General features: G+C 38.6%; 1 protein-coding gene across 1 annotated transcript in view; it reads right to left on the bottom strand.

Annotated features, from left to right (window-relative positions):
* megf10 (multiple EGF-like-domains 10) overlaps positions 1-25,962 on the bottom strand; it is a 122,677-nt gene extending 96,715 nt beyond the window's left edge. Inside the window, exons 1-5 of the mRNA XM_061980720.2 lie at positions 25,837-25,962; positions 24,902-25,037; positions 24,477-24,578; positions 21,553-21,653; positions 14,923-15,015 (exon numbers count right to left, since the gene is read on the bottom strand). Coding sequence (XP_061836704.2) covers positions 14,923-15,015; positions 21,553-21,653; positions 24,477-24,578; positions 24,902-25,037; positions 25,837-25,846 — 442 coding nt within the window. The 5' untranslated portion in view covers positions 25,847-25,962. The remainder of the gene's footprint in view (positions 1-14,922; positions 15,016-21,552; positions 21,654-24,476; positions 24,579-24,901; positions 25,038-25,836) is intronic.
* Positions 25,963-26,336: the final 374 nt, after the last annotated feature.

Below are 26,336 nucleotides of genomic sequence, written 5' to 3'. Positions count from 1 at the left end.
TGGTTAGAATAGCCAAAGGTAAAGTTAAAGTAAAGTTAAAGTACCACTGATAGTCACACACACACTAGGTGTGGTGAAATTACTCTCTGCGTTTGACCCATCCCCTTGTCCCACCCCCTGGGAGGTGAGGGGAGCAGTGAGCAGCAGCGGTGGCTGCGCTCAGGAATCATTTTGGTGATTTAACCCCCAATTCCAACCCTTGATTCTGAGTGCCAAGCAGGGAGGTAATGGGTCCCATTTTTATAGTCTTTGGTATGAGTCGATCTCAGGGCGGACACTCTAACCACAAGGCCCCTGAGAAGGTTAAGCTAAAGATAAGATAAAGATAAGATAAGATGAAGATGTGTGTGTTCAAGTTGAAGGACACGGAAACTGCAAATAAAATGACCTCAAATATACCTAAAATACGAGGCATAATGATGCATTATGTACATACAGCTAGCATAAATAGCATGTTAGCTTGCAGTCATGCAGTGACCAGATATGTCTGATTAGCACTCCACACGAGTCAATAACATCAACAAAGCTCACCTTTGTGCATTCACGCACAGAGGTGGGTAGAGTAGCCAGAAATTGTACTCAAGTATGAGTACTGTTACTTTAGAGATTTATTACTCAAGTAAAAGTAATGAGTAGTCACCCAAATATTTACTTGAGTAAAAGTAAAAAGTATGTTGTGAAAAAACTACTCAAGTACTGAGTAACTGATGAGTAACATACACACACATATCATATATATATATATATATATATATATATATATATATATATATATATATATATATATATATATATATATACACATACATTGATATATACAGTATATCATTTATATTTATTTATTTTGCCGTTTTTGTTTACATGTTAAAGGTGTTTTAATGAATATACATGCATGTTTAACACATATAGATTCCTTTCTTTCATGTTGACAAGAATATAAGTTGGTGTATTACCTGATTCTGATGACTTGCATTGATTGTAATCAGACAGCAGTGCTTAACGTCCACGTTTTCAAATGGAGGAGAAAAAAAGTTCCTCCTTTCTGTCTAATACCACATGAAAGTGGTTGGTTTTTGGTATCTTATTTGTCCAGCTTCCATATTCGTTTTCACACACTTTACAAGAAATATATTGGCGGCAAATTCCGTAGCTTGCTAGCTTGTTTGCGCTGGCTTTCGGAGACTCTTGTTTTGAAAGCGCAGGCGCGATGGAGCGGCACTTTTATTGTGAAGACAGGAACTGTGCAGTCAGTCTTTAGGCTTGTGACGGGATGTACGTTTGAAATAAAAAAAGTGTCTTTTTTCCTTCACACTTTTGATTGATTGATTGAAACTTGTATTAGTAGATTGCACAGTACAGTACATATTCCGTACAATTGACCACTAAATGGTAACACCCCAATAAGTTTTTCAACTTGTTTAAGTCAGGTCATGTGACCGCCTGGCTCTGTTTGATTGGTCCAACGTCACCAGTGACTGCATCTGATTGGTGGAACGGAGTCAAACGTCACTAGTGACTGCATTTTATTGGTGGAACGGAGTGAAACGTCACCAGTAACGCAGGCACTTTGAAGGTCTGTCTGACAGACCAAAACAAACAAAGCGTGCATTAGCAGATCGATAAAAATTAGTAGCGAGTAGCGAGCTGAATGTAGATAAAAGTAGCGGAGTAAAAGTAGCGTTTCTTCTCTATAAATATACTCAAGTAAAAGTAAAAGTAAGTTGCATTAAAACTACTCTTAGAAGTGCAATTTATCCCAAAAGTTACTCAAGTAGATGTAACGGAGTAAATGTAGCGCGTTACTACCCACCTCTGTTCACGCACAGCATAAAAGTTTGATGGACAAATAGAGACAAAGAAGGAGTGGCATAAAACACGTCTTTCTGTGGCAGCATCAAGGAAAGTTGTACATGTAAACAAACGACGGTGCGTTCAAGGACTTGGTGCCCGGCAAATACTCTCATCCATGAGGCGTGTTTAATGTAAACAGTGGGATTTCTAACAATTAGGAAGGTTTGTGTCATGTTTGTCCTCCTACAAAAAACATATTAGAGCAAAATATATATTTTTTTCCTCATCTTTGTCCATTTTCATACATTTTTGGAAAAAAAAAAAGAGCCACGAGGGCGGCGCGAAAGAGCCGCTTTTGACTGTGCGAGAAATGTAATTACGAGGACATCTACCCTTAAACCCAGAGATAAAAAACAACTACCATACCAAAATGCACCAATTTAAAAATTGAATCCTTAAGTTTTTTTATTGGATCACATCCTCTTTTCCGCTAAATAAACTCAGCCTGGGAATGTAAACGCCCAGAATGCTAATCACAGCACACCGTGCCAACAAGTCCACCATTCGGAAGCTGTTCAAGTGATTAACAAGCGCCTTTCATTCTGCTTCACTTTGACCTGATAAAAAAAAAAGCAAAAAAAAAAAAAAGCACATACCTCCTTTTCCTCAGGCAGTCTGGTTTGTGTGGCGACCACAGACAAAGGGGAGGAGGAGAATAGAGATACTAACATGCACATGTAAAACCCTCCTGCTTTCAAGTCCACTACTGTGGTAGCCTTGTGAAACTTGACCTAGATTAAAGAAAGGCCAAACTCCGGAAGCTTCAGGGGTCTCATTGGCTCGTCTGAAAACAGCTTTTTCATTATTCTTCTCCCCATTCAAGTGGGTTATGTAGAACTAATTGTTAATTATGGTTAGAACAGCAAATAAAGTCAACACACAATGTTGTCATAATTACAATATTGCAATAATGTCACGTTGTGCTCCATGTACTCCATTTTAGCTGCTGTTTTTTTTTTTTTTTTTGGGGGGGGGTTTTCTCACTGAACCTGCACAAAAGGGGTGGAATGGGGGTGGGCTAAGAGGAGAACAGGACTGCAAGTGTTTTTTTTTTTCATGGAGTTGGTGATTACCCAAGCTACAAGGCATGGTGCACTCATGAGAAACTATTTTCTCATTGGTACAGAGGATTCACGGTGAGGGGGAAAAACATCTGTAGTCTTCCACCACTTTCCCAAACCGAGCTCGGCTGACATCACAATAAAACTATTTCACCAGTGGACACACTTTCAACGGGTAGGCCTTGCATGATGTCATGAACCAGGGGTATCAAAGTCAAGGCCCGGGGGCCAAATCCGGCCCACGGATTAATTTTCTATGGCCTCCGGGATGATATTTCATTAGTATTAGAACCGGCCCGCAGGCCACAGCTGCCAATACTGATGGCGTATTGGCGCTAGGAATTTTCTAAATGGGGACCCAGGGACCACATCAAGTCATACAAATGGGGTCCCACAATAAATCTTTGGGGTCCCACTTTTTGGTAAACGTTTTGAAAACAAATGATAAATGTATGCATTATCCTGTTATATCTCACAAGGTTGTCATAAATGTTACTTAATTCATTAAAAAAAATAATACAAAAGAAAACACATTTTTATGCATACCGTATTTTTCGGAGGATAAGTCGCTCCGGAGTATAAGTCGTACCGGCCGAAAATGCATAATAAAAAAGGAAAAAAACATATATAAGTCGCACTGGAGTATAAGTTGCATTTTTGGGGGAAATTTATTTGATAAAACCCAACACCAAGAATAGACATTTGAAAGGCAATTTAAAATAAATAAAGAATAGTGAACAACAGGCTGAATAAGTGTACGTTATATGACGCATAAATAACTAACTGAGAACGTGCCTGGTATGTTAACGTAACGGTTTTTTTTTAATCACTATATTAGTCTACTTATACCTGCATTGTCCTTTCCATCCTTACACTTTCCATCATTGTAACTGAGCTACTGTGTTGAACAATTTCCCTTATGGATCATTAAAGTTTGTCTAAGTCTAAGTCTAACATATTATGGTAAGAGTCATTCAAATAACTATAACATATAGAACATGCTATACGTTTACCAAACAATCTGTCACTCCTAATCGCTAAATCTGATGAAATCTTATACATCTAGTCTCTTACGTGAATGAGCTAAATAATATTATTTGATATTTTACGGTAATGTGTTAATAATTTCACACATAAGCCGCTCCTGAGTATAAGTCCCACCCCCGGCCAAACTATCAAAAAAAAACTGCGACTTATAGTCCGAAAAATACGGTATATACATTTATTTCATTATAAACATTCATTCACTTTTTTTTTCCTTCATGGATCTAAACTTTACCGCTGCCTGTATTTTTTTCTATATTTTTATTGTAATATTTTCAGAATGTGTTTGTTCTAGTTTTGGCCAAAGTAAGACAAAGAAAACAATCTGAAGTTGTCTTTATTTTTTAGTTTTAAAACCATGATTTTAATAGCCCGGCCCGCGTGTGCACATATTTTCCTCCATACGGCCCCTGAGCTAAAATGGGTTTGATACCCCTGTCATAAACGATTGCTTGTACAAGTTGTGCTACTAAGAAACGATTATTTGATTTGATTGTCATTCACAAACAAGGACGGGGCGAGGGTCACCACTTTGTGAACAAATGTGTGAGCAAATTGTCTAACAGTTTAAGAACAACATTTCTCAACGAGCTATTGCAAGGAATTTAGGGATTTCACCATCTACGGTCCGTAATATCATCAAAAGGTTCAGAGAATCTGGAGAAATCACTGCACATAAGCGATGATATTACGAACCTTCGATCTCTCAGCTGGTACTGCATCAAAAAGTGACATCAGTGTGTAAAGGATATCACCGTATGGGCTCAGGAACACTACAGTTGGTCACTACATCTGTAAGTGCAAGTTAAAACTCTACAATGCAAAGCGAAAGCCATTTATCAACAACACCCAGAAACGCTGCCAGCTTCGCTGGGTCCGAGCTCATCTAAGATGGACTGATGCAAAGTGGAAAAGTGTTCTGTGGTCTGACGAGTCCACATTTCAAATTGTTTTTGGAAACTGTGGACATCGTGTCCTCCGGAACAAAGAGGAAAAGAACCATCCGGATTGTTATAGGCGCAAAGTTCAAAAGCCAGCATCTGTGATGGTATGGGGATGTATTAGTGCCCAAGACATGGGTAACTTACACATCTGTGAAGGCACCATTAATGCTGAAAGGTTCATACAGGTTTTGGAGCAACATATGTTGCCATCCAAGCAACGTTGTCATGGACGCCCCTGCTTATTCCAGCAAGATAATGCCAAGCCACTTGTTACAACAGCGTGGCTTCGTAGTAAGAGTGCAAGTACTAAACTGGCCTGCCTGTAGTCCAGACCTGTCTCCCATTGAAAATGTGTGAAGCTTATGAAGCTTAAAATACCACAACAGTGCCCGGACTGTTGAACAACTTAAGCTGTACATCAAGCAAGAATGGGAAAGAACTCCACCTGAAAAGCTTCAAAAATTGGTCTCCTCAATTCCCAAACGTTTACTGAGTGTTGTTAAAAGGAAAGGCCATGTAACACATGGTAAAAATTCCCCTGTGTCAACTTTTTTGCAATGTATTGCTGCCATTAAATTCTAAGTTAATGATTATTTGCACAAAAAAAAAAGAAGTTTCTCAGTTCGAACATTACATATCTTGTCTTTGCAGTCTATTCAATTGAAAATAAGTTGAAAAGGATTTGCAAATCATTGTATTCTGTTTTTATTTACGAATTACACAACGTGCCAACTTTACTGGTTTTGGGTTTTGTAGTATACAAACAACTAGCAACCCAGCACTGTCCTCACGTCCTAGTTTACATGTATTTATAAATTTTTTATACATTCATTTATCTTGGGTAAGACAATTAAGAACATATTTTCTTTTGCAGTGGTGACTCAGCGAAGAAGCAGCATTTACATGACAGAGATGAAGTGTGATCAACTCTCATGCGCCAACAAAAATTTGCGCTATAGATTACTCTCAACAGTTACAAGTGTTCTCAACGTGCAGGGGTAGGATGTTTAAAATGGACAAACACTTTTAAAATATACAAGGAGAATTTCTGCAACTTGTGGACGACAAAACAGACGCCTTTGGTGTTGTTTCTTTCTGTAATTATAATTATTAATATTATTATTTCTAATTGATTAAAACAGTACAGCAATTTGACAATGAGGCTTAAAGTATGTTATTTTCCTGCCATCTAGTGTCTACTTTTAATTCAGTGTTGTATAGAGTTGTACGGTAATGTAATGTAGTGTAGTACCGCGATACTAATGAATTATATTCGGTACTATACCGCCTCTGAAAAGTACCAGTTCCCGGGCATGACGGCGTGTCGTCACATCGTGACATTGCTGATTTTACGAGCAGAGGAGCATGTTCGGCAGCGCACATTCACGGAGTACTTACAAGCAGACACAGTGTGTAGACAGAAAAGGGAGAACGGACGCATTTTGGCTTAAAAACGAAAGATAAAGGTGAAGTTATAACACTGAAACGCCCACTGGAAAGGGTGCTTTAAGATATGGTTAGCTAGCTAGCGGCTAAAGTCCAGCCCCAGTCTGCAGTGTTTTAGCTACTTCTAAATCACTAATCCTCGCCTCCATGACGACAAAAAAAGTACGTTTCTTAGAAGTATCATCCCTGCAGGACGAGGAATAGCTAAACATTCTTCACTACACACCGTAGCTCACCGGCGTCACAATGTAAACAAACGCCATTGGTGGATCCACACCTAAGATCCACTGTAATGATATCAAGTACAGTAGCGTATCTAGTCGATACTACTATGGTTACATCGATATTTTTTGGCATCACAACAACTTTTCAAATGTATATTATGTTTATAAACTCAGGAAATATGTCCCTGGACACATGAGGACTTTGAATATGACCAATGTATGATCTGTAACTACTTGGTATCGGATTGATGCCCAAATTTGTGGTATCATCCAAAACTAATGTAATGTTTCAAACAACAGAAGAATAAATGATTATTACATTTTAACAGAAGTGTAGACAGAGCATGTTAAAAGAGAAAGTAAGCAGATATTAACAAGTAGATTAATAATTCATTTTCTAACACTTGTCCTTAATAATGTTGACAAAATAATAGAATGATAAATAACACAATATGTTACTGCATACGTCAGCAGCTAAATTAGGAGTCTTTGTTTGTTTACTTACTACTAAATGACAAGCTGTCATGTCTTTTGATCATGTTTTGTTTGGCTATGTTCTGTTTGGTTTTTGGACTCTTTTTAGTTTCTGTTTACGCTCCATTGTTTCAGTTACCATGCCGACCCATTAGTTTTCACCTGTTTCTGTTGGACTCATGCACCTGTTTTCAATCACCACATGACTATTTAAGCTTGTCATTTTCTGTTGGTCGTCCTGGCGACAGTACCCATGTTACCCATGTTACCCCTGTTACTCATGCTTTCATTCCATGCCATTGTTCCATGCGCGTTTTTCACGTCACAGTAGGTGTTTTCTTGGTTTTATGTCCATAGTTCTGCCTTTGTGCTAGTTTATGTTTATACGCTAAGTTTGTATCTCCGCCTTGTGTGCGCTTTTTGTTTGTTCCTTTTTTGAGTAAAATTAAAGATGTCTTTACCTTCACGCCATGGCCGATACAATTCCTTTGCATTCCGGGAAAACAAACCACACCATTGTCCACGTCGTGACACAAGCTGTCTTGTATGTTCACTATCTTATTTAAGGACAAACTTGCAATAATAAACATATGTTTAATGTACCTTAAGATTTTTTGTTAAAATAAGCAGATAATGCCATTTTTTGTGGTCCCCTTTATTTAGAAAAGTACCTAAAAGTACCGAAAAGTATCTAAATAATTTTGGTACCAGTACCGGTACCAAAATATTGGTATCGGGACAACACTAGTGTTGTATAAAACGAGTAAAATATCAATACAATATTTGTTTTTTTTAATTATTTGCTTTTTGAGGTTAAAGTTACAACTTAAAACTTTGATAACATATCCATAAAATCACTAGTTCACTCAATATTAGAGACCAAAAAATAGGCCCTTAAAACATTCTAACTTTTGCCACAACTTTCTGAAAAAACTGCCACGAATTAAGGCATTTTAGGTAGCAAGACTCACAAAAAAAGTTTGCAACATCTTGGAGGGACTGATATATGTCAATCTTTACAACAAAGCAATACACAAAACCTTACAAAAACTATTTTCTTTATGATTTACAGGATGTGTAATGTTTCTTAGTTCCACGATCTGAATTTAAGGCATTTATTGCTATTCTGTGTCCAGTGTCACAAGCTCTATCGCCCCAGGACATTTCAGGCCACACGATTTTCTGCTTTTATTTATGCTCCCCTTGGAACCCATCTACCCCCGTTTCCTGTTGTCGCTCCCTAAATTGACCCTCAGACATATTGTTGGAACCCGCTGACCTGAAAATCAGTTAATGGAGTGCTTTGAAGAAATTCAAGTATCTAAGAAGAGTACATTGAGATTAAATGCAGACTAAGTCCAGCTGTGACCATCATCTGGGTCAGAGGTTCTCTAACTTTGTGGGACCACGGACCTTTTTAAAGTAGAGAACAGTTTCCAGGGGCCCCCCTCATAATTAAAAAAAATAAATAAAATAGAATCTAACTTTAATAAATTATGTTTTTCAAGTAATAAATCTTAAAGCTTACGGAAAATGACCATATCTGCTTCGGATTGGAATAATAGCTATCTTACCAATAGGGAATTGTACAAACTGTACAAATGTACAAACCCTTTGATGTGGCGTGCTGCAAGGGAATTGCCTTGGGTCACTTTTATTTACTCTTTTCACAAATTATTTGCCTTTTGTTTTAGTGAATTCCACCATTGTTCTAAACCAGGGGTATCAAACTTGTTTTCATTGAGGGCCACATCGCAGTTTTGTCTGCTCTCAAAAAAAAAGTATAAGGATTCGGCTCATGATATAGCATTTTATTATTTTTACATTCGCTTAAAAAAAACAAAATACATTTTAGTGTAAAAAAAACTCGCTAAGTTGCCAGAATTTTATCGTAAAAAAAGTTGCAGTGTTTTTTTTACGGAATATTACTATAAATGGAACGGAAAATCAGTACCACTCTTTTACAGTAAAATCTAGAGTTGTTGATTTTATAGTGTATTACTGTAAACGAAAACAGTACCAAAATTGTTTTTTTTTCAGTAAAAAAAACAACAACTGGCAGCTCAGTTGCCAGAATTTTACCGTAAAGTCTATTGTCATTTTTACAGTGCACAATTTGATAACATTCTTTGAAATCATAAGTCAAGCTGATATTCAAGTACTTATTTTTTTTTTTTTTTTTTAAATATGATAACATTTTGCTGCATTATTAGATATTACATTACAAAATATATGTATATAAAGATAAGCATGCAGTTCATGTATATTTTGAATGTCAAACTGAAAAGAACATATATTTAATAAGAAAATATTCTTTATTCAAATATAAAATTATGTCGTGGGCCAGATCTGGCCGCCAGGCCTTGAGTTTGACACCTGTGTTCTAAACGCTGATGATTCCACTATTTATTCCTCCGCAAAAAACTCTTTGTTGATTAAAAATTGGATTAAAAAAAATCTGGTGTCTCCCCCCAATTTGTCACGTTTCATGTGTTAGGTAATGTGCTTTATAAATAAAGTTGATTTGATTTGATTTGATAAACTGTGAATATAGTGTTCATGAAGAATCGGAAGTGTCTGGAACAAAATAGCAGTGACAACTTGAAGATATATAAACAGTGTACATTTTTAAAAGATAAAATAGGATACCTTTGGAGAAGGAGGCGCGTGGTTTCATTTGCAATCTAAAAACGCCTCCTAAAAGAAAATCTTGCAGACAGACTCAAAATACTGGTTATAAAAGTGACTGTGGACTTATGTAGCAAAATGTTCACCAAAGCATAGCCAATACATATCATCTGGACCACAAGGAAGTGTTTAAATATAGATTAAACCCACCATTGGTCCCCTTTAGCTGTAAAGGGTAGGATCAAATATTCTGTTATTAATTTTATAAGAACAAATATTTTTAAAAAAAGTCAAAATTCTTCACAGCGCAGACGTTAACCAACATTATACGTCGACTATATGTCGCTTTTTAATACCTCCTTGTCAAGCTCATTTAAAGCAGAATACCTTGCAGTACACTGTAGAGCAGAGGTCGCCTACCCCTCGATCGCCATCTATCACTCAATCTTTGGGACCCTATGCGAAAATATTGTGCGATACTACATGCAAACGCGCGTTGCATGACAGTCTCAAAAATCATCGCACTGCATCAATGTATTAAGACTGATTGTTGCAACACATCGGACATTTTCTAGCATCCCACATCAAACAACGCTTCCCTCAACCACGAGTCCATGACCATCATCGCACGCCTGCGGCGGTAAACTAACAAGCCTAACACTAGACTAGTCTGTGAACGTTGTTCCAAGGTAGGGACTTTGTGTTGATTTATTGTGAATACAAAACTAAACACTGACATGTGCAAAGGCAGTAATATATGATAAAACATTGCGATGACGTAAGACTCGTCCCCATATGACATAGGATGAACAAATGCAGTACTAAGACTATTGTAGCCATAAACAGTTAGCTTCTACAGCTGGGATGCACAAAGTGCGGCACAGAGGACATCTGTGGCCCGTGACTCGATTGTCATTGGCCCTAAATACATTACAAAAAAAACACAAAAAACACCGGCAAAAGTTGGGAAAACAGCAAAAAACACAATGAGAAAAAAATGAAATGATATATATATATATATATATATATATATATATATATATATATATATATATATATATATATATATATATATATTAGGGCTGCAACTAACAACTAAGTTGATAATCGATTAATCTGTCGATTATTACTTCGATTAATCAATTAATAATCAGATAAAAGAGACAAACTACATTTCTATCCTTTCTAGTATTTAATTGAAAAAAAAACAGCATACTGGCATCATACTTATTCTGATTATTGTTTCTCAGCTGTTTGTAAATGTTGCTGTTTATAAATAAAGGTTTATAAAAAAAATAAAAAAATAAATTAAAATTCAAAATTGCCTCTGCGCATGTGCATAGCATAGATCCAACGAATCGATGACTAAATTAATCGCCAACTATTTTTTATTATCAATTTGAATCGAGTTAATCGATTAGTTGTTGCAGCCCTAATATATATATATATATATATATATATATATATACACACACACACACACACACACACACACACACACACACACACACACACACACACACACACACACACACACACGCACATATAAAACATAGTTGATGCAGGGGTAAATCTTGTTTTTGGCTCGGACCAGGGATCTCTCTATTTTGCTCACTTAAGAGAAACCACGTGCTCGTGCTTAAAAAAATCAGCTTTGGAAGCGCTATCAAGTCAAGTGTGCATGTATTTTATTACAAGTTTAGTTTATATATATATATATATATATACGACTTGTCCAGGGTGTACCCCGCCTTCCGCCCGATTGTAGCTGAGATAGGCTCCAGCGCCCCCCGCGACCCCGAAGGGAATAAGCGGTAGAAAATGGATGGATGGATGGATATATATATACATATATATATATATATATATATATATATTTATTTATTTATATACCCCGCCTTCCGCCCGTGTGCAGTTGGGATAGGCTCCAGCACCCCCCGCGACCCCAAATGGGACAAGCGGTAGCAAATGGATGGATGGATGGATGTATATATGTATATATAGTCAAGGTTACTGTGGTTTATCCGTTATACAGTGCTCAATACCGGGGTAGAGCGGAATAATACTCCCCTGAAGAGCAGGGAAACCTGCGAAACAGGCTTGTAGGGATGAAATAGCCTTCGTGTTTTTTCCTGATCTAACGTATATATATATATATATATATATATATATATATATATATATATATATATATACATACATACAGTACACTGTATATATACTGTATATATATATATATGGTATATAGGCTCCAGCCTCCCACGAAGGTTCCAGCCCCCCACAACCCTGAGAGGGACAAGCGGCTTGTCTTACTATACAGCAAGTAAACTGGGACTGTTTTTGTGTGTTTGGAATCTGCATAGGTCCTGAAAATTTGAAATCAACCATAGAGGCATGGCGGAGATATTTATAAAATAATCTTGTCTCCAAACGGCCCGTTTGGAATTTGCACCGTTTGTGTTGTTTTCCTCCACAGATATCTCCATATGTGGTAGAGATTTACGGTAGATTTATGGTAGAGCTCTTTCCTATCTCCATATTTGAACGATTGTAAAACGTATCCAAGAGCAGAAAAGCAATACAACATTTACTGCTCAAACTCTACACTCACTCTCACTTGTTTTAATGCTACGCTCAAGCTGCTTGACCATCGCGAAGAAAAACGGATGTGAAGTCATATGCAACCCTCTTCAATGCCATGGATTAGTTCCTTTCAACTTTAATCTGAAATGTTGGAATACAACGAACTCTCATTAACACTGAAGTCGCTGCTATTAACATTTCAGTTTGTTTCTTGTATCCTAAGTACTAAGGTTGTACGGAAGACCGGTGCTAGTATAGTATCGCGGTACTAATGAATCAAAAACTGTACTATACTCTGTTTGAAAAGTACATGACGGCGCGTCGTCAGGTCATGACATTGCTGGTTTTACAAGCAGAGGAGCATGTTCGGCAGCGCACAATTACGGAGTACTTACAAGCAGACACAGTGTGTAGAGAGAAAAGGGATAACGGACGCATTTTGGAGCTAAAAATTGACGATAAAGGTGAAGCTATAACACTGAAACGCCCTCAGGAAGAGGTGCTTTAAGACATGGCTAGCTAGCTAGCAGTGAACAGTCACCCGCAGTCGGCAGTGTTTTAGCTATTTCTAAATCACTAATATTCGCCTCCGTGGCAACGAATAAAGTGAGTTTCTTACAAGTATCATCCCTGCAGTATGTGGAATAGATAAACATGCTTCACTACACACCGTAGAAGGATACAACAGCACACCGGCGTCACCGGTAAACAAATGCCATGGGTGGATGTATACCTGACATCCACTGTAATGATACCAAGTACAATAGCGTATCTCGTTGATACTACTATGATTACATCGATATTTTTTATCGTCACAAAATCATTTTTCTTTAAAAAAAAAAATCTTATTATGTTTATAATCTCGGGAAATATGTCCCTGGACACATGAAGACTTTGAATATAAGTTATTCTGAAGATGAGAACCTCAGAAGGCCGTATGACTTTAAACATCCAAGATGGCGAACAAACTTGAAACAAATGTGCTTGTCTGTTACTGGTGTGAAAGCATGGAATTCTCTAAAGACTTAAAAAGTTGCAAGAATATTTTGGAATTTAAAAAGAGTTACAAAAAGAGACAACTTGTTATGATCCGCTGCCCGGATCATAGTTTGTTTATGTTTTCAAGTTGTGTGTGTTTTCAGCACCTTGATTTTGTTTGTTTCTGTTGCCATGACTGCAGATTGTGCTCAGCTGCCTCTGGTTAGTGTTCGAGACGCTCACCTGTTGTCCGGGCACTAATCAGAGGGCTATTTAGTCTTTGCCCTGGCCTCACTCGGTCTGGCTTCCTAATTTGCTGTATGCAACAGATGACGACTATTTTGATTCCTGCTAGCTTTCACGCTATGCTATTTTTGCTTGCTAGCTCCCACGCTAGTCCCTTTGTTTTTTTGCCTTCCGTGCTATGAGCACGTTTTTGTTTGTTCCCCATATGATTTATATCTTAAATAAATCATTTTCCTACCTGCAAGCTGTGTCCGAAGCCGTCTGCATCCCTGGGAGAACAACATCCGCATCACCATGCGACCCCGTTGTTACACAACTAGCATTATATCAAACTGACTTTTGATTTTGATTGGATGTGTCATTGTGAAAATGCTTAAACGAAAATTAAAAAGTATGTTGGAGTTCGGGTGTTGGTAGAGGGAACAGTGATTAAGTCATCTAAAATAATCTGTGTTAGAAAAGGGGGGCGGATAAATATAAGAATATTATTATTATATCTGCTCCTTTCTGATCATGGAAATGTACAGGAAACAAAAAAAATATGAAAGTGTGAACTGTACGTGGCTTGTATATATGCATTTTCATGAAAGGAATAAAAAGAAATGATGATGATAATGGTGATGATGATGAATATGACCATCCATCCATCCATTTTCTACCGCTTATTCCCTTTGGGGTCGCGGGGGGCGCTGGAGCCTATCTCAGCTACAATCGGGCGGAAGGCGGGGTACACCCTGGACAAGTCGCCACCTCATCGCTGTATGATCCTAAATACTTGGTATCGGATAGATATTTTAAATCTGGGGTATCATCCAAACTAATGTAAAGTGTCCAAACAACAGAAGTGATTATTACATTTTAACAGAAGTGTAGATAGAACGTAAGCAGCTATTAACAGTAAATGAACAAGTGGATTAATAATTCATTTTTACAGCTCGTCAAAATAATAGGATGAGAAATGACACAATATGTTACTGCATACGTCAGCTGACAAATTAGGAGCCTTTGTTTGCTTACTTACTACTAAAAGACAAGTTGTCTAATATGTTCACTATTTTATTTAAGGACAAACTTGCAATAAGAAACATATGTTTAATGTACCGTAAGATTTTTTTGTTAAAATAAAGCCAATAATGCAATTTTTTGTCGTCCCCTTTATATAGAAAAGTATCGAAAGGTTTCGAAAAGTATCGAAATACTGGTACCGGGACTACTAAGTAGTACGTCACTTTGGCTACTTCTCCAGGAAAGTATACTGTATTCATGTCTGCATACTTAAACCATTCAAAAGTACAGCATTTATAATCGCATCATGTGTCTTTGTGTTGTGGAGACACACAGTAAGAAGATACTTAACCCTTTCCCCCTGAGGAAAGTTTCACAGAAAAGCTCACACAAACAAAAGCTTGTGGCTTCACAGACAGTAACAGCTGGAGGACTTACCACTGGAGCAGTTGGAGCCCCCCCATCCAGGCTCACACTGACAGGTGTTGGGGGCCATACAGCGACCGTGAACACAGCTCTCTGAGCATTGAGCTGGAAAGCGAGGGAGAGAATACAAGCGAGAGATGAGCTGGTGAAACATGATGCATGTTCAGAATAAGTCTAACACAAGTAAAACACATGCAAGTACGAGAACCTGAATTTCAGAGTTGCAACAGACCTCTTGGTATTCTTACAGATAACATAATCTATGCGAAAATAAGTAAAAATCTTGCGTGCATTATGACAACCCGTGCAGGAATAGGACAAAGGAATCGTCATATTGACACATATGGTTTTCTACACCAAAATTCATCTATTTATTATTATTCCTCGACTTCTTCCCCTCCAGATTTTGGCGCTCTCTACCTTCCACATTTTTCATCCGAATCAAACCGTTCCAACTTCAAACTGTTCAGCCTATTCGGGAATCGCGGGCTTTCCCTTGACAAATTCCAAAAATTCCCAGATTTCCCAGAATTCCAGGATGTTTGGCCTTTCTGCCGGAATTGTGCCCTTATATGGGGAATTAAGGGTGTTTACCTATGCAAATTACGGAATTAAGGGTGTTTACATATGCATATTGCCGAAATAAGAGCGTGTTTATATACAAATTATGATGGACACGCACGCGCTAACCATTTGGCATTCAGCAACTTAAGAACAGCAGGTGGGAACAATTTGGTCGTTTAAGAACACGTCATGAATTTGAATGGACTCCTCTTAGGAAATCACTTAGGAAAAAAGATAAGAGGAAAAGTTAGGAACTTATTGCTGAATGGGGCCCACTGATTTTATATTTAAGAAATGTTCACAGCTATTTGGTTGATTAAGTGGTCTTGTCGGAACATTGTATTGTTCATTGTGCATACATGTTATCTCTGTGCTTGGTTTGGTCACTTGACTTGTAAGTGTAAGTAAAAACGCCACACAAGAGTAAATATGGCTGGTAAAATTGTGGGACAATTCCAGAAGTTTCTGGGACACATTCACACTGACATAATGAGGATGAAAGCTCAGAGGATTCGGGCACACGACTCACATCCTCTGTGCCGTCAGTTTGAGCTCATGAAGTCAGGGAGGCGCTACAGAGCTCCATTGGCCAAAGTTCCTTTAAAAAAGTATTTTATCCCAAACGTCATTGCCATTCTTAATGGGACAAAGTGAACAAATCTGCATGTTTAACCTGAACTGCTTTACTTTTATGTTTTAGTGATACTCTTTTCGATCATAACTTATCTTTACGTTTACTTTATAAAAGGAGCTATATGTAGAAATGTGGCCAGAAATGGCACTGCAATCACGGTCAAAATTCTGTAGTGCCCTCCCACTCTCCATGACTGAGGTTGCCAGATACGAATCCGAATCGTACTCCCAAGGAACTTCAAATGGCAATAGACGAATCCTACGCTGTAGGTTTCTCTTGTTTATGCTTCTTGCAAGATGGTTTAAGAAGTAATTATGCCACATTTTACTGATGTCGATTAGCCAAATGTATTGGTAAAGTTACGCAGCAATATTTTCGTCGGGAGTCGGGATAGATTGTGTCACAAAGTGTTGGTGACGAACCCCAAGATGCACAGAAGGCAGGCTTGGTGCAGGAAAACATGATTTAATGTCCACAATAAAGAAAAAACACAAACCAGGAACTAGGAACAGGCTAACTGGAAACAGGAACCAGAAAACAGAAAAACTGGAAATAGCTAACGGTTAACAGGATCTGGCTAACAGGAAAACACAAAACAAGGAGCTAGGAGACAGCAAACTGTAAATAGCTATAGGAACCAGCCAACAGGAACAGCTTACCGCAAATAACGACATCAACGAGTATTAGCACGACAGGTAGCGATGACAATGACATCGACAAGTATTAGCAACAATACTCCAGCCATGACTAGAGGACAAAGCAGGTTTAAATAGCAGCCGGCTGATTGACACCAGGTGTGGCCAGGTGCCAATCAGCCACAGCTGAGGGGAAACAGCGCTCAGGGAGAAAAGCAGGAAATAACCAAAATAAGAGCGCTGACAGGAAATAAAGACAGGGAAAACCAAAACATAACTAAACTGTCATTGACAAACCTGACAGATTGTTGGCATTACCCTGCTAAAATGTCTACTTTGACCGCGTGGACCACCATCGAAATAATTATATATAATAATATATAATAATATATTTATCGCAAAGACCTACTTTGATGGGAAGCCAAGGCCAGTAGTAAAATGGCCGCCGCATTTCGTTCAGCATAACTCCATGTTGCATCCAACTTGACGCACTACATTCTCTTCCATGTACGCACATCACCATCTTTCAGTGCAGAGTGCAATTCTATGAGCCAACCCACGTTACGCAAAAACCATGTTACGCATAAATCATATAGCCTACTACCATGTCAATGCTCAAAGTAGAAAATCATTACATGTGATGCATCATATTGTACCAAGCAAATACCACCCCATATGTGCCTGATGCACATACAGTACCAGAAACTGCAATTAGCCGTGCTAATGTTGGAATGCATTTCCTCAGCATATCAGCATGTTGAGAACAAAATAGGCACTGACACTACCCATATCCACATAGGTTTTATTTGTCGAAAATACATTTTGCCCTGTCAGTTGGATGACACATCGACATATAGACTAACGGGCATATATTTCCCCCGTTAGCCGATATGTCGATGTGCCATTGACCGGGCTAGCATGCTAAGCATTGGTTGCACGAACATACTAGCTTTGTTAGACAAGATCATAGACTGCATTGGACAATATAGTTTACATACGAAATGTCCACTTCCATTTATTACAAGTAATAAGAAAACATAAATGCCTTACTTACCTATCAAGGAGGAAATTAGCAAGTTTGGCGTCAGATGAAAAAATCTTCTCCACCTTCAATCGTCTCCATCTTTCAAAGGCATCCTTGTTACGGATTCTTGTTTTGTTCCTGGCATTGTCATGAATAAGTTGAGAATCGTAACGAGGCCTTTTAGATTTACTAAGGTCTGACATGTTTAGTAACTTTACCAGTGGCAGTAGCTCAACAAAGATGGCGGTGTGTAACTAGCAACCTGGATGTGACACATTCACGGACTTTCTATTTGGTCAATAGGTGGAGCGTGGGGCATCAAAATGACAACAATAACAAGATTTTGGGGCTGTAAATCTAATTTTGAAATGAGCATATATTAGCTAAACTACCGTTATCAGTTATAAAGATATTCGAAAATAACATGATTTATTAATGCCTTTTGACATAGCAGGGCCATTTAATGATGACTTGACATGAAATTCTTACATATGGCACCTTTAATAGATAAACAACAGACAAACTATACTTATTTGGCAGAAGAAACTATTTATTCCTCTGGCTTCTTAAGAGCCATATTATTGTTATTTGAGTGTTTAAATGTGTGTATCTTCTTCTGTTTTGATTTGAAAATGTTTTAGGAATGTTTCCCAATGATAAAGGCAAAACGGCTGTTAATGTGCTGTCATGCGACTTCACTCCCTGTTGATCACTCTGTTCTAAGAGAGTACAGCCTGTTTGATTGATTGATTGATTGACACCTTTATTAGTAGATTGCACAGTACAGTACATATTCCGTACAATTGACCACTAAATGGTAACACCCGAATAAGTTTTTCAACTTGTTTAAAGGGGAACATTATCACCAGACCTATGTAAGCGTCAATATATACCTTGATGTTGCAGAAAAAATACCTTCTTTTTTTTTTAACCAATTTCCGAACTCTAAATGGGTGAATTTTGGCGAATTAAACGCCTTTCTATTATTCGCTCTCGGAGCGATGACGTCACAACGTGACGGGAAGCAATCCGCCATTTTCTCAAACACATTACAAACACCGAGTCAAATCAGCTCTGTTATTTTCCGTTTTTTCGACTGTTTTCCGTACCTTGGAGACATCATGCCTCGTCGGTGTGTTGTCGGAGGGTGTAACAACACGAACAGGGACGGATTCAAGTTGCACCAGTGGCCCAAAGATGCGAAAGTGGCAAGAAATTGGACGTTTGTTCCGCACACTTTACCGACGAAAGCTATGCTACGACAGAGATGGCAAGAATGTGTGGATATCCTGCGACACTCAAAGCAGATGCATTTCCAACGATAAAGTCAAAGAAATCTGCCGCCAGACCCCCATTGAATCTGCCGGAGTGTGTGAGCAATTCAGGGACAAAGGACCTCAGTAGCACGGCAAGCAATGGCGGCAGTTTGTTCCCGCAGACGAGCGAGCTAAACCCCCTGGATGTCTTGGCTCACACCGTCCCTTATGCCACCGAAGATGATCAAGAGAAGAATATCGACCCTAGCTTCCCTGGCCTGCTGACATCAACTCCAAAACTGGACAGATCAGCTTTCAGGAAAAGAGCGCGGATGAGGGTATGTCTACAGAATATATTAATTGATGAAAATTGGGCTGTCTGCACTCTCAAAGTGCATGTTGTTGCCAAATGTATTTCATATGCTGTAAACCTAGTTCATAGTTGTTAGTTTCCTTTAATACCAAACAAACACATACCAATCGTTGGTTAGAAGGCGATCGCCGAATTCGTCCTCGCTTTCTCCCGTGTCGCTGGCTGTCGTGTCGTTTTCGTCGGTTTCGCTTGCATACGGTTCAAACCGATATGGCTCAATAGCTTCAGTTTCTTCTTCAATTTCATTTTCGCTACCTGCCTCCACACTACAACCATCCGTTTCAATACATTCGTAATCTGTTGAATCGCTTAAGCCGCTGAAATCCGAGTCTGAATCTGAGCTAATGTCGCTATAGCTTGCTGTTCTATGCGCCATGTTTGTTTGAGTTGGCATCATTATGTGACGTCACAGGAAAATGGACGGGTGTATATAACGATGGTTAAAATCAGGCACTTTGAAGCTTTTTTTAGGGATATTGCGTGATGGGTAACATTTTGAAAAAAACTTCGAAAAATAAAATAAGCCACTGGGAACTGATTTTTAATGGTTTTAACCCTTCTGAAATTGTGATAATGTTCCCCTTTAAGTCAGGGTCCACGTTAATCAATTCATGGTAAGGTTCAATGTGAACAATTAAATATTATTATTAATTGCTCAGACAGCAATGTGTTTATACAAGTTTAAATTGAGCTACGTCGTTTCTTAATGGGGGAAATGTAAATGTCTTTTTTATTAATGTTAGCATTTAGGATAGCTAGTGATTAACGCGCCAGCTTCTCCAGGAAATGAGCAGGATCACCTGTCCGTAAGTTTATCAAAGTGTGGTACTCAATCCCGGTTTCATGATAATTAAAGGCCATATGTATTGTAGAATTGCTTGTCAAGTCATCATTTAATGGCCCTGATATGTCAGAAGGCATTAATAAAACATGTTCTTTTCTAATACCTCTATAACTGATAACAGTAGTTCAGCCGGGAGATGCTCATTTCAAAATTAGATTTACAGTCCCAAAATCTTGTTATTGTTTTCACTTCGATGTCCCGCCCTCCACCGTTTGACCATTTAGAAAGTCCATTAGTGATGCCTTTAAAGGTTGAAGACGATTGAAGGCGGAGAATATTTTTTCATCTGACGCCAAACTTGCTAATTTCCTCCTTGATAGGTAAGTAAGGCATTTACGTTTCCTCACTGCCTGTAATAAATGGAAATAGACTTTTCGTATGTCAAATACAAAGTTAGTATGTTCATGCAATGAATGCTTAGCATGCTCGCCCGGTCAATGACACATCGACATATAGGCTAACAAGGGAAATGTATTCCCGTTAGCCTGTATGTCGATGTGTAATGAAACTGACAGGGTAAAATATATTTTCGACAAATAAAACCTATGTGGATATGGGTAGTGTCAGGGCCTATTTCGTTGTCAATATGCTGATACGCTGAGGAAATGGGTTCCAACATTAGCACGGCTGTCATCATGACAATGTGAAACGTATGGAGACAGCCAAATCACATGATAAAATAATTCCTCGTTCGTGTTTGCATATTGTGGACTACATGTACCAAGTTATATGGCAATCTGAAATGTTTGAAACAGTAGCCTGTAGGCATACCTTGGTAAAATATCTCCTCTTTAGTTTTGGGCGTACGTTAGGCTTCTAAGCATGCTCTAATTATTTTCACCAGTATAACCATTGCTAGCGCTGGTTGTAGTTTGTTTTAGTCTTTGTTTTCTGATAGTACTGACAATAACCATTTGATTGCCATTTGTTGGGATATTTTACACAGGCATGATGTAGTTCTTCCTAAAAATAGCCTAATTTCTGTGTAAAATGTGTTGGTTAGAGATTTGTTATTGAAAAAACGCTTTTCTATTCAGCTGTATCTCAACTCCTAGTAGGAGGCAGTGGAAGTTTGAAATTCCTTGGAGTAGCCCAGTCGATCGAGCTGGATTCGGCAGCGTATCTGGCAACCCCATTCAGGGAGAGGGTGAGGGGACTACAGCATTTTGACCAAAGTTCCAGTACCATTTCTGGCCAGATTCTTACATATGGCTCCTTTAAAATTAGAAGCGGGAATACTAACCATGTGTATTCAATGTGACTTGATTCAACTTCAACTTCATTGCAACCGAATGTTTTGTCAGAGACTTACGAGCACAGATCTCTCCATTTTCAAAGAATCCTGGACAGCATTGGGATTTTCTGCGGTACATGGTTTTTTCTCCTCTGCGATAGGCTGTCCTGTAGCTCACTCTTCACACGTACAAGACAAGAAGTCATGACAATGAGACAAAGAAAGGTTAATATTCTTTCTACACAACTGAAAATATCACTTTTTTTTAAACTAGGACACCTCCACTTCAACAATTGCATTGCTTTGCAGTTGTTTAAATGAAAACTGAACTTGTATTAATTTTGCACATCATTCCCAATCCTAATGTAAAACAAGAATACATGGGGAAAAATATAACTTTTCTGTACATTCTGGATATTAAAAACTGCAAACATGAGTTGGCTAACAATTCTACTATTCAGCCTATAAGGCACTCTTAAAAAAACGTAACAAACTGTCAACAACGTTCCATTCCCATGCTGTGACATTGTTATTGTCAGAGCTAACACTGAGGAACTGATTTTCTGCCGAGAGGTATGCTAGCTACTAAAGTTGCTGCTAAATCGCTTTTAAGCTTTAAATGTCTGAAACTTAGAAATTCTGCACATGACCAGCGGACCGACTGAATCAGCTCTCAACTCAACAATATCGCTAGAAAGATACAGCAAGATGCTTATTTTCTCCCAGCATTTTGTATCTAAAGATTGCGAATTATGTTGGATTTACCAGCTAAACTGAGAGCACGTCTCGTCTTAAAAAGATACAACCATCCCACCAGTCGGCTTCCCGGTGAGCGCTGAAATAGTAAGTCACTGTTTAATTATCCTCCTATTTACTGAATTTCTAAGTCTTTTTCTTGTCGAAGGCTGTCCTCATTCATTCAGGTCATTGTATTCTCAGGGTATTCAATCGATTGAAACTGGACTGTTTAGTTTGTCTTAAAAGACGTTTAACCTCTCAGCCCAGCAGGCTTCATCAGTTCTTAACTTTGCCAGGTTTAGTCTATCGGACTAGATATGACCAATCAAAGTCAATGAGCATTAACTGAGGAAGCCTGCCCAGATGAGAGGCGAACATCTTCAAACTATTTCTTGTTAAATACTTGATTGTTTAGTGTTTCATCGTAGCTGGATCTGCTTAGCACCCAGCTTCTAAAACGTCTAAACCTCATCCTCTAAATATTCAGGCTCAAAAATGTAAGGTTCTGAATCATCACTTGTTCCAAAATAGTTAGTCGCCATTGGCGCTCACAAATCGTGCAATGATTTGTGGTAGTTGTTGTTGCTATGCGCTCTGTGAAAATCAATATGCCAAGGAAAAAAGTTGCGTTAATGCTTAAAATGGCCAAAATACTAAATATTACATGTTATCATGAATGTGCCTGTTACTACCGTATTTTCCGGACTATAAGGCGCACTTCAAATTATTTTTTTTTCTAAAAACTCGACGGTGCGCCTTATAACCCGGTGCGCCTAATATACGGAAAGATTCTGGTTTTGCTTACCGACTTCGAAGCAATTTTATTTGGTACATGGTGTAATGATAAGTGTGACCAGTCGATGGCAGTCAAACATAAGAGATACGTGTAGACTGCAATACGATGGCAATATGATTCAAGTAAACAACACCAACATTTTATATGTTCCATTGAAAATATAGAACATTACACACGGCGCTCAAAAATCTGTCAAAATGTTTTAGTACGACTTTGGTAAGCTATGAAGCCGCTCCGCTTGATGGATTGTCGGCGCATTAAACATACAAGTATTATTATGGTGTGTGTATAAGGTAAGACATATCTGGCGTTTTGTTTCGCAATATTATGCAAAAGCAACTTTTCTTACCTTCTGGTACCTGCTGATCTGTATTTTGGGATCTGCATAAATCTTGAAAAATTGCGTGCGTCCACCTTTGTAGTCCGTGTCGACACCGTAGTCGCTAAGCTTCTTCTTTTTGTCTATCTTTTCTTTATGGGACATTCATCCTCTGCTGTTGCCATTTCTAATAAAAAGTAGTGTAAAGTTGTTACTTATATCTGTCAGTAAACTCGACATAAAAGTGCTAAAACATACCGGTGTAGTGAGTTTACATTATTCACCCAAGGAACTTTAGTTATTAGAGAGTTCCAGTCGGACGTTTTTACACGGGACACATTTCTGGCCTTGTTGTTGTTTCCGGATGAGGAGATGCTGCTCCGTTATTGATTTAAGTAAAGTCTTAATGTCATTAAAACAGTCAGCTCCATCTTTTGACACTTCTTCCCATCTCGTCCTTGCACGCTACACCGCTACAACAAAGATGACGGGGAGAAGACGCTGCCGAAGGTGAGCCACGTAAATAAGACACAAAGCGGCGCATCCGGAAGCGACTGTCAGAAAGCGGCTTGAAGATGATCTGTAAAACATAATCCATGCAACATTTTGACGAAAGAACCACAATTACATGTTATGTAGACCACAAGGAAGTGTTTTCAAATTAGAAAAAAAAAAAAATTAATATGACTCCTTTAATGCGCCCTATAATCCGGTGCGCCTTATATATGAAAAAAGATCGAAAGTAGACCATTCATCGGCAGTGCGCTTTATAATCCGGTAAGCCCTATGGTACGGAAAATACGCTACATTGCATACGCACTTACAGCATGTATATAAAAAGTTTTTGGGAGTTTTATAGTCTTTATAATCGGAGTAGGTGAATCCCAATTATCTACATTGTTGGCCGCATTCCTCTGGCAGTTAGAACACACAGAAAATGAGTATTCTTGTCTCACATAAAAATAGTGGATGATGGGCAAAATGTAAAAAAATGTTTTATTACTTTAAGTAAATAGTCAGCAGTATAGTGGGATTGGTATTTGTAATATCCCTAAGACAAAATCTTAGCAGCAACTGTGGGTAGAAGGCTTTGGTATAAGAATAAACATGCTGAATTGCAAATATTAATGCAGTCGCCACGGTCCCCACCTGTGTCTGGTACACTTGAACCAGTTGAGGATGTCTGTGCAGCTGGTGTAATAAATCTGGTCAAAAGGATGGGCATACGACTCCTGCACTGTCACTGAATATCTGAAACCACAGGAAGAGAAGAAGACAAGGGATCAGACATATTATGAGGTTTAGAATCCCTTTGTGTGTGTGTGTGGGTGCAGTGCGATTGATGTGAAGTTGAGTGTAGCCGACATGTGTACATGTCTAAACTCTACCTAATTGTTTTATATCCCTAGTCACTGTACAGATTCGTAGAGCGAATAACAATTCATAATGTTTTGAGCAGGCAAGGAATAACCCTGGCTATGGTGCAGGGCAGTTATTTCAAACGCTGCCTGTAAATGTTGAATAAACCTATAATTTGAAGTTGAACCATTGAACTGTACGGTCAGTAAACAAACCTCTCCCAGTGGCTGCAGACATTTGGGTCCTCCAGGTTGAGGGAGGAAGTGATGCAAGGCAGGAAAGAGAAGGCCATAGTCAATAAGACGGTCCTGGAGCGCTGCAGTGGCATGGCCATCTTAGTCAGGGTTGTACCTTCAGACAAAGATGCAGGTTAAAACTGAATCCCGATGCTCCCCCTTAAACCTTGTCTTCACTCTTCTGCCTTGGTTTTGTGTGTCGAGCATGTGGTGTTCCAGTTCTCCAGTAAGGTTAAGGCAGGGGCCGGCAACCCATAACATTGGACCAAAAATACAAAAAACTCATCTGTCTGGAGCCGCAAAAAATGAAAAGCCTTATGATGAAGACAACACATGACGTTAAGTGTCTATATTAGCTAAAATAGCCTACTATCAAAATGACTATGTGTCGCAGGCTGAAGCATATCTTCGTTGACAGAAATTTTGAAATGTAATATTTATTCTACACATTTTTACAACATTAGAAATCATTAGCAAATCAGAGGCTACTCAGAGGGTGAGATAACTCCTGGAAATGACTGGCTTTTAATGGCCAAAGGTATAGATGTGTGTGTCCAAGTTAAAGGAAATGGCAGGCTGTCTTCTTCTAATAGAATTATTACAATCTTTGGCAAGCTAGGTAATGTTTGCTGTGGTCTGGAACAACATGGCGCACAAATAACTATCTGAAATGCAGCCAATATTACATACAGATAATGTATCATGAAACATGGAAAAATAAACTAAGTACACAGAGGACATAAGTAAAGGTAATTAAATGAGCTCAAATATACCTACAAATGAGGCATAATGATGCAATATGTACATATAGCTAGCATAAATAGCATGTTAGCATCGATTAGCTTGCAGTCATGCAGTGACCAAATATGCCTGATTAGCACTCCACACAAGTCAATATCATCAACAAAGCTCACCTTTGTGCATTCACGCGCAGCATAGAACGTTTAGTGTGATATGAGACAAAGAAGGAGTGGCATAAAACACGTCTTTATGTGGCAGCGTCAGAGAAAAATATACATGTAAACAAACTGTTGAATCAGTCCACACAACGGTGAGTTCAAGGGCCGCTGAAATTAGTAGGACAAAACGGCGCTCACCAAATACTCTCATCAGTGAAGCATAAACACAAACATATTAAACAGTGGACTTTCTAACAATTAGGAAGGTTTGTGTCATGTTTGTCCTCCTACAGAAACCATATTTCACAACAAAACACTTTTTTCACCCCACTTCTTTTCCATTTCCATACATTTTTGAAAAAGCTCCATGGAGTCACCAAGGCGCCGCTAAAGAGCCGCATGTGGCTCTAGAGCCGCGGGTTGCTGACCGGCGGGTTAAGGGAAGGGGTAAGTCTTAGGAGTGTGGTTGCGACCACACTCAACCAAGCATTAAAGTATAAGCAGAAAGTGCATGA

Source organism: Nerophis lumbriciformis, linkage group LG20, assembly GCF_033978685.3.
Source record: "Nerophis lumbriciformis linkage group LG20, RoL_Nlum_v2.1, whole genome shotgun sequence".
Classification (NCBI taxonomy): Eukaryota; Metazoa; Chordata; class Actinopteri; order Syngnathiformes; family Syngnathidae; genus Nerophis; species Nerophis lumbriciformis.
This window is presented reverse-complemented; position numbering and strand designations above follow the sequence as displayed.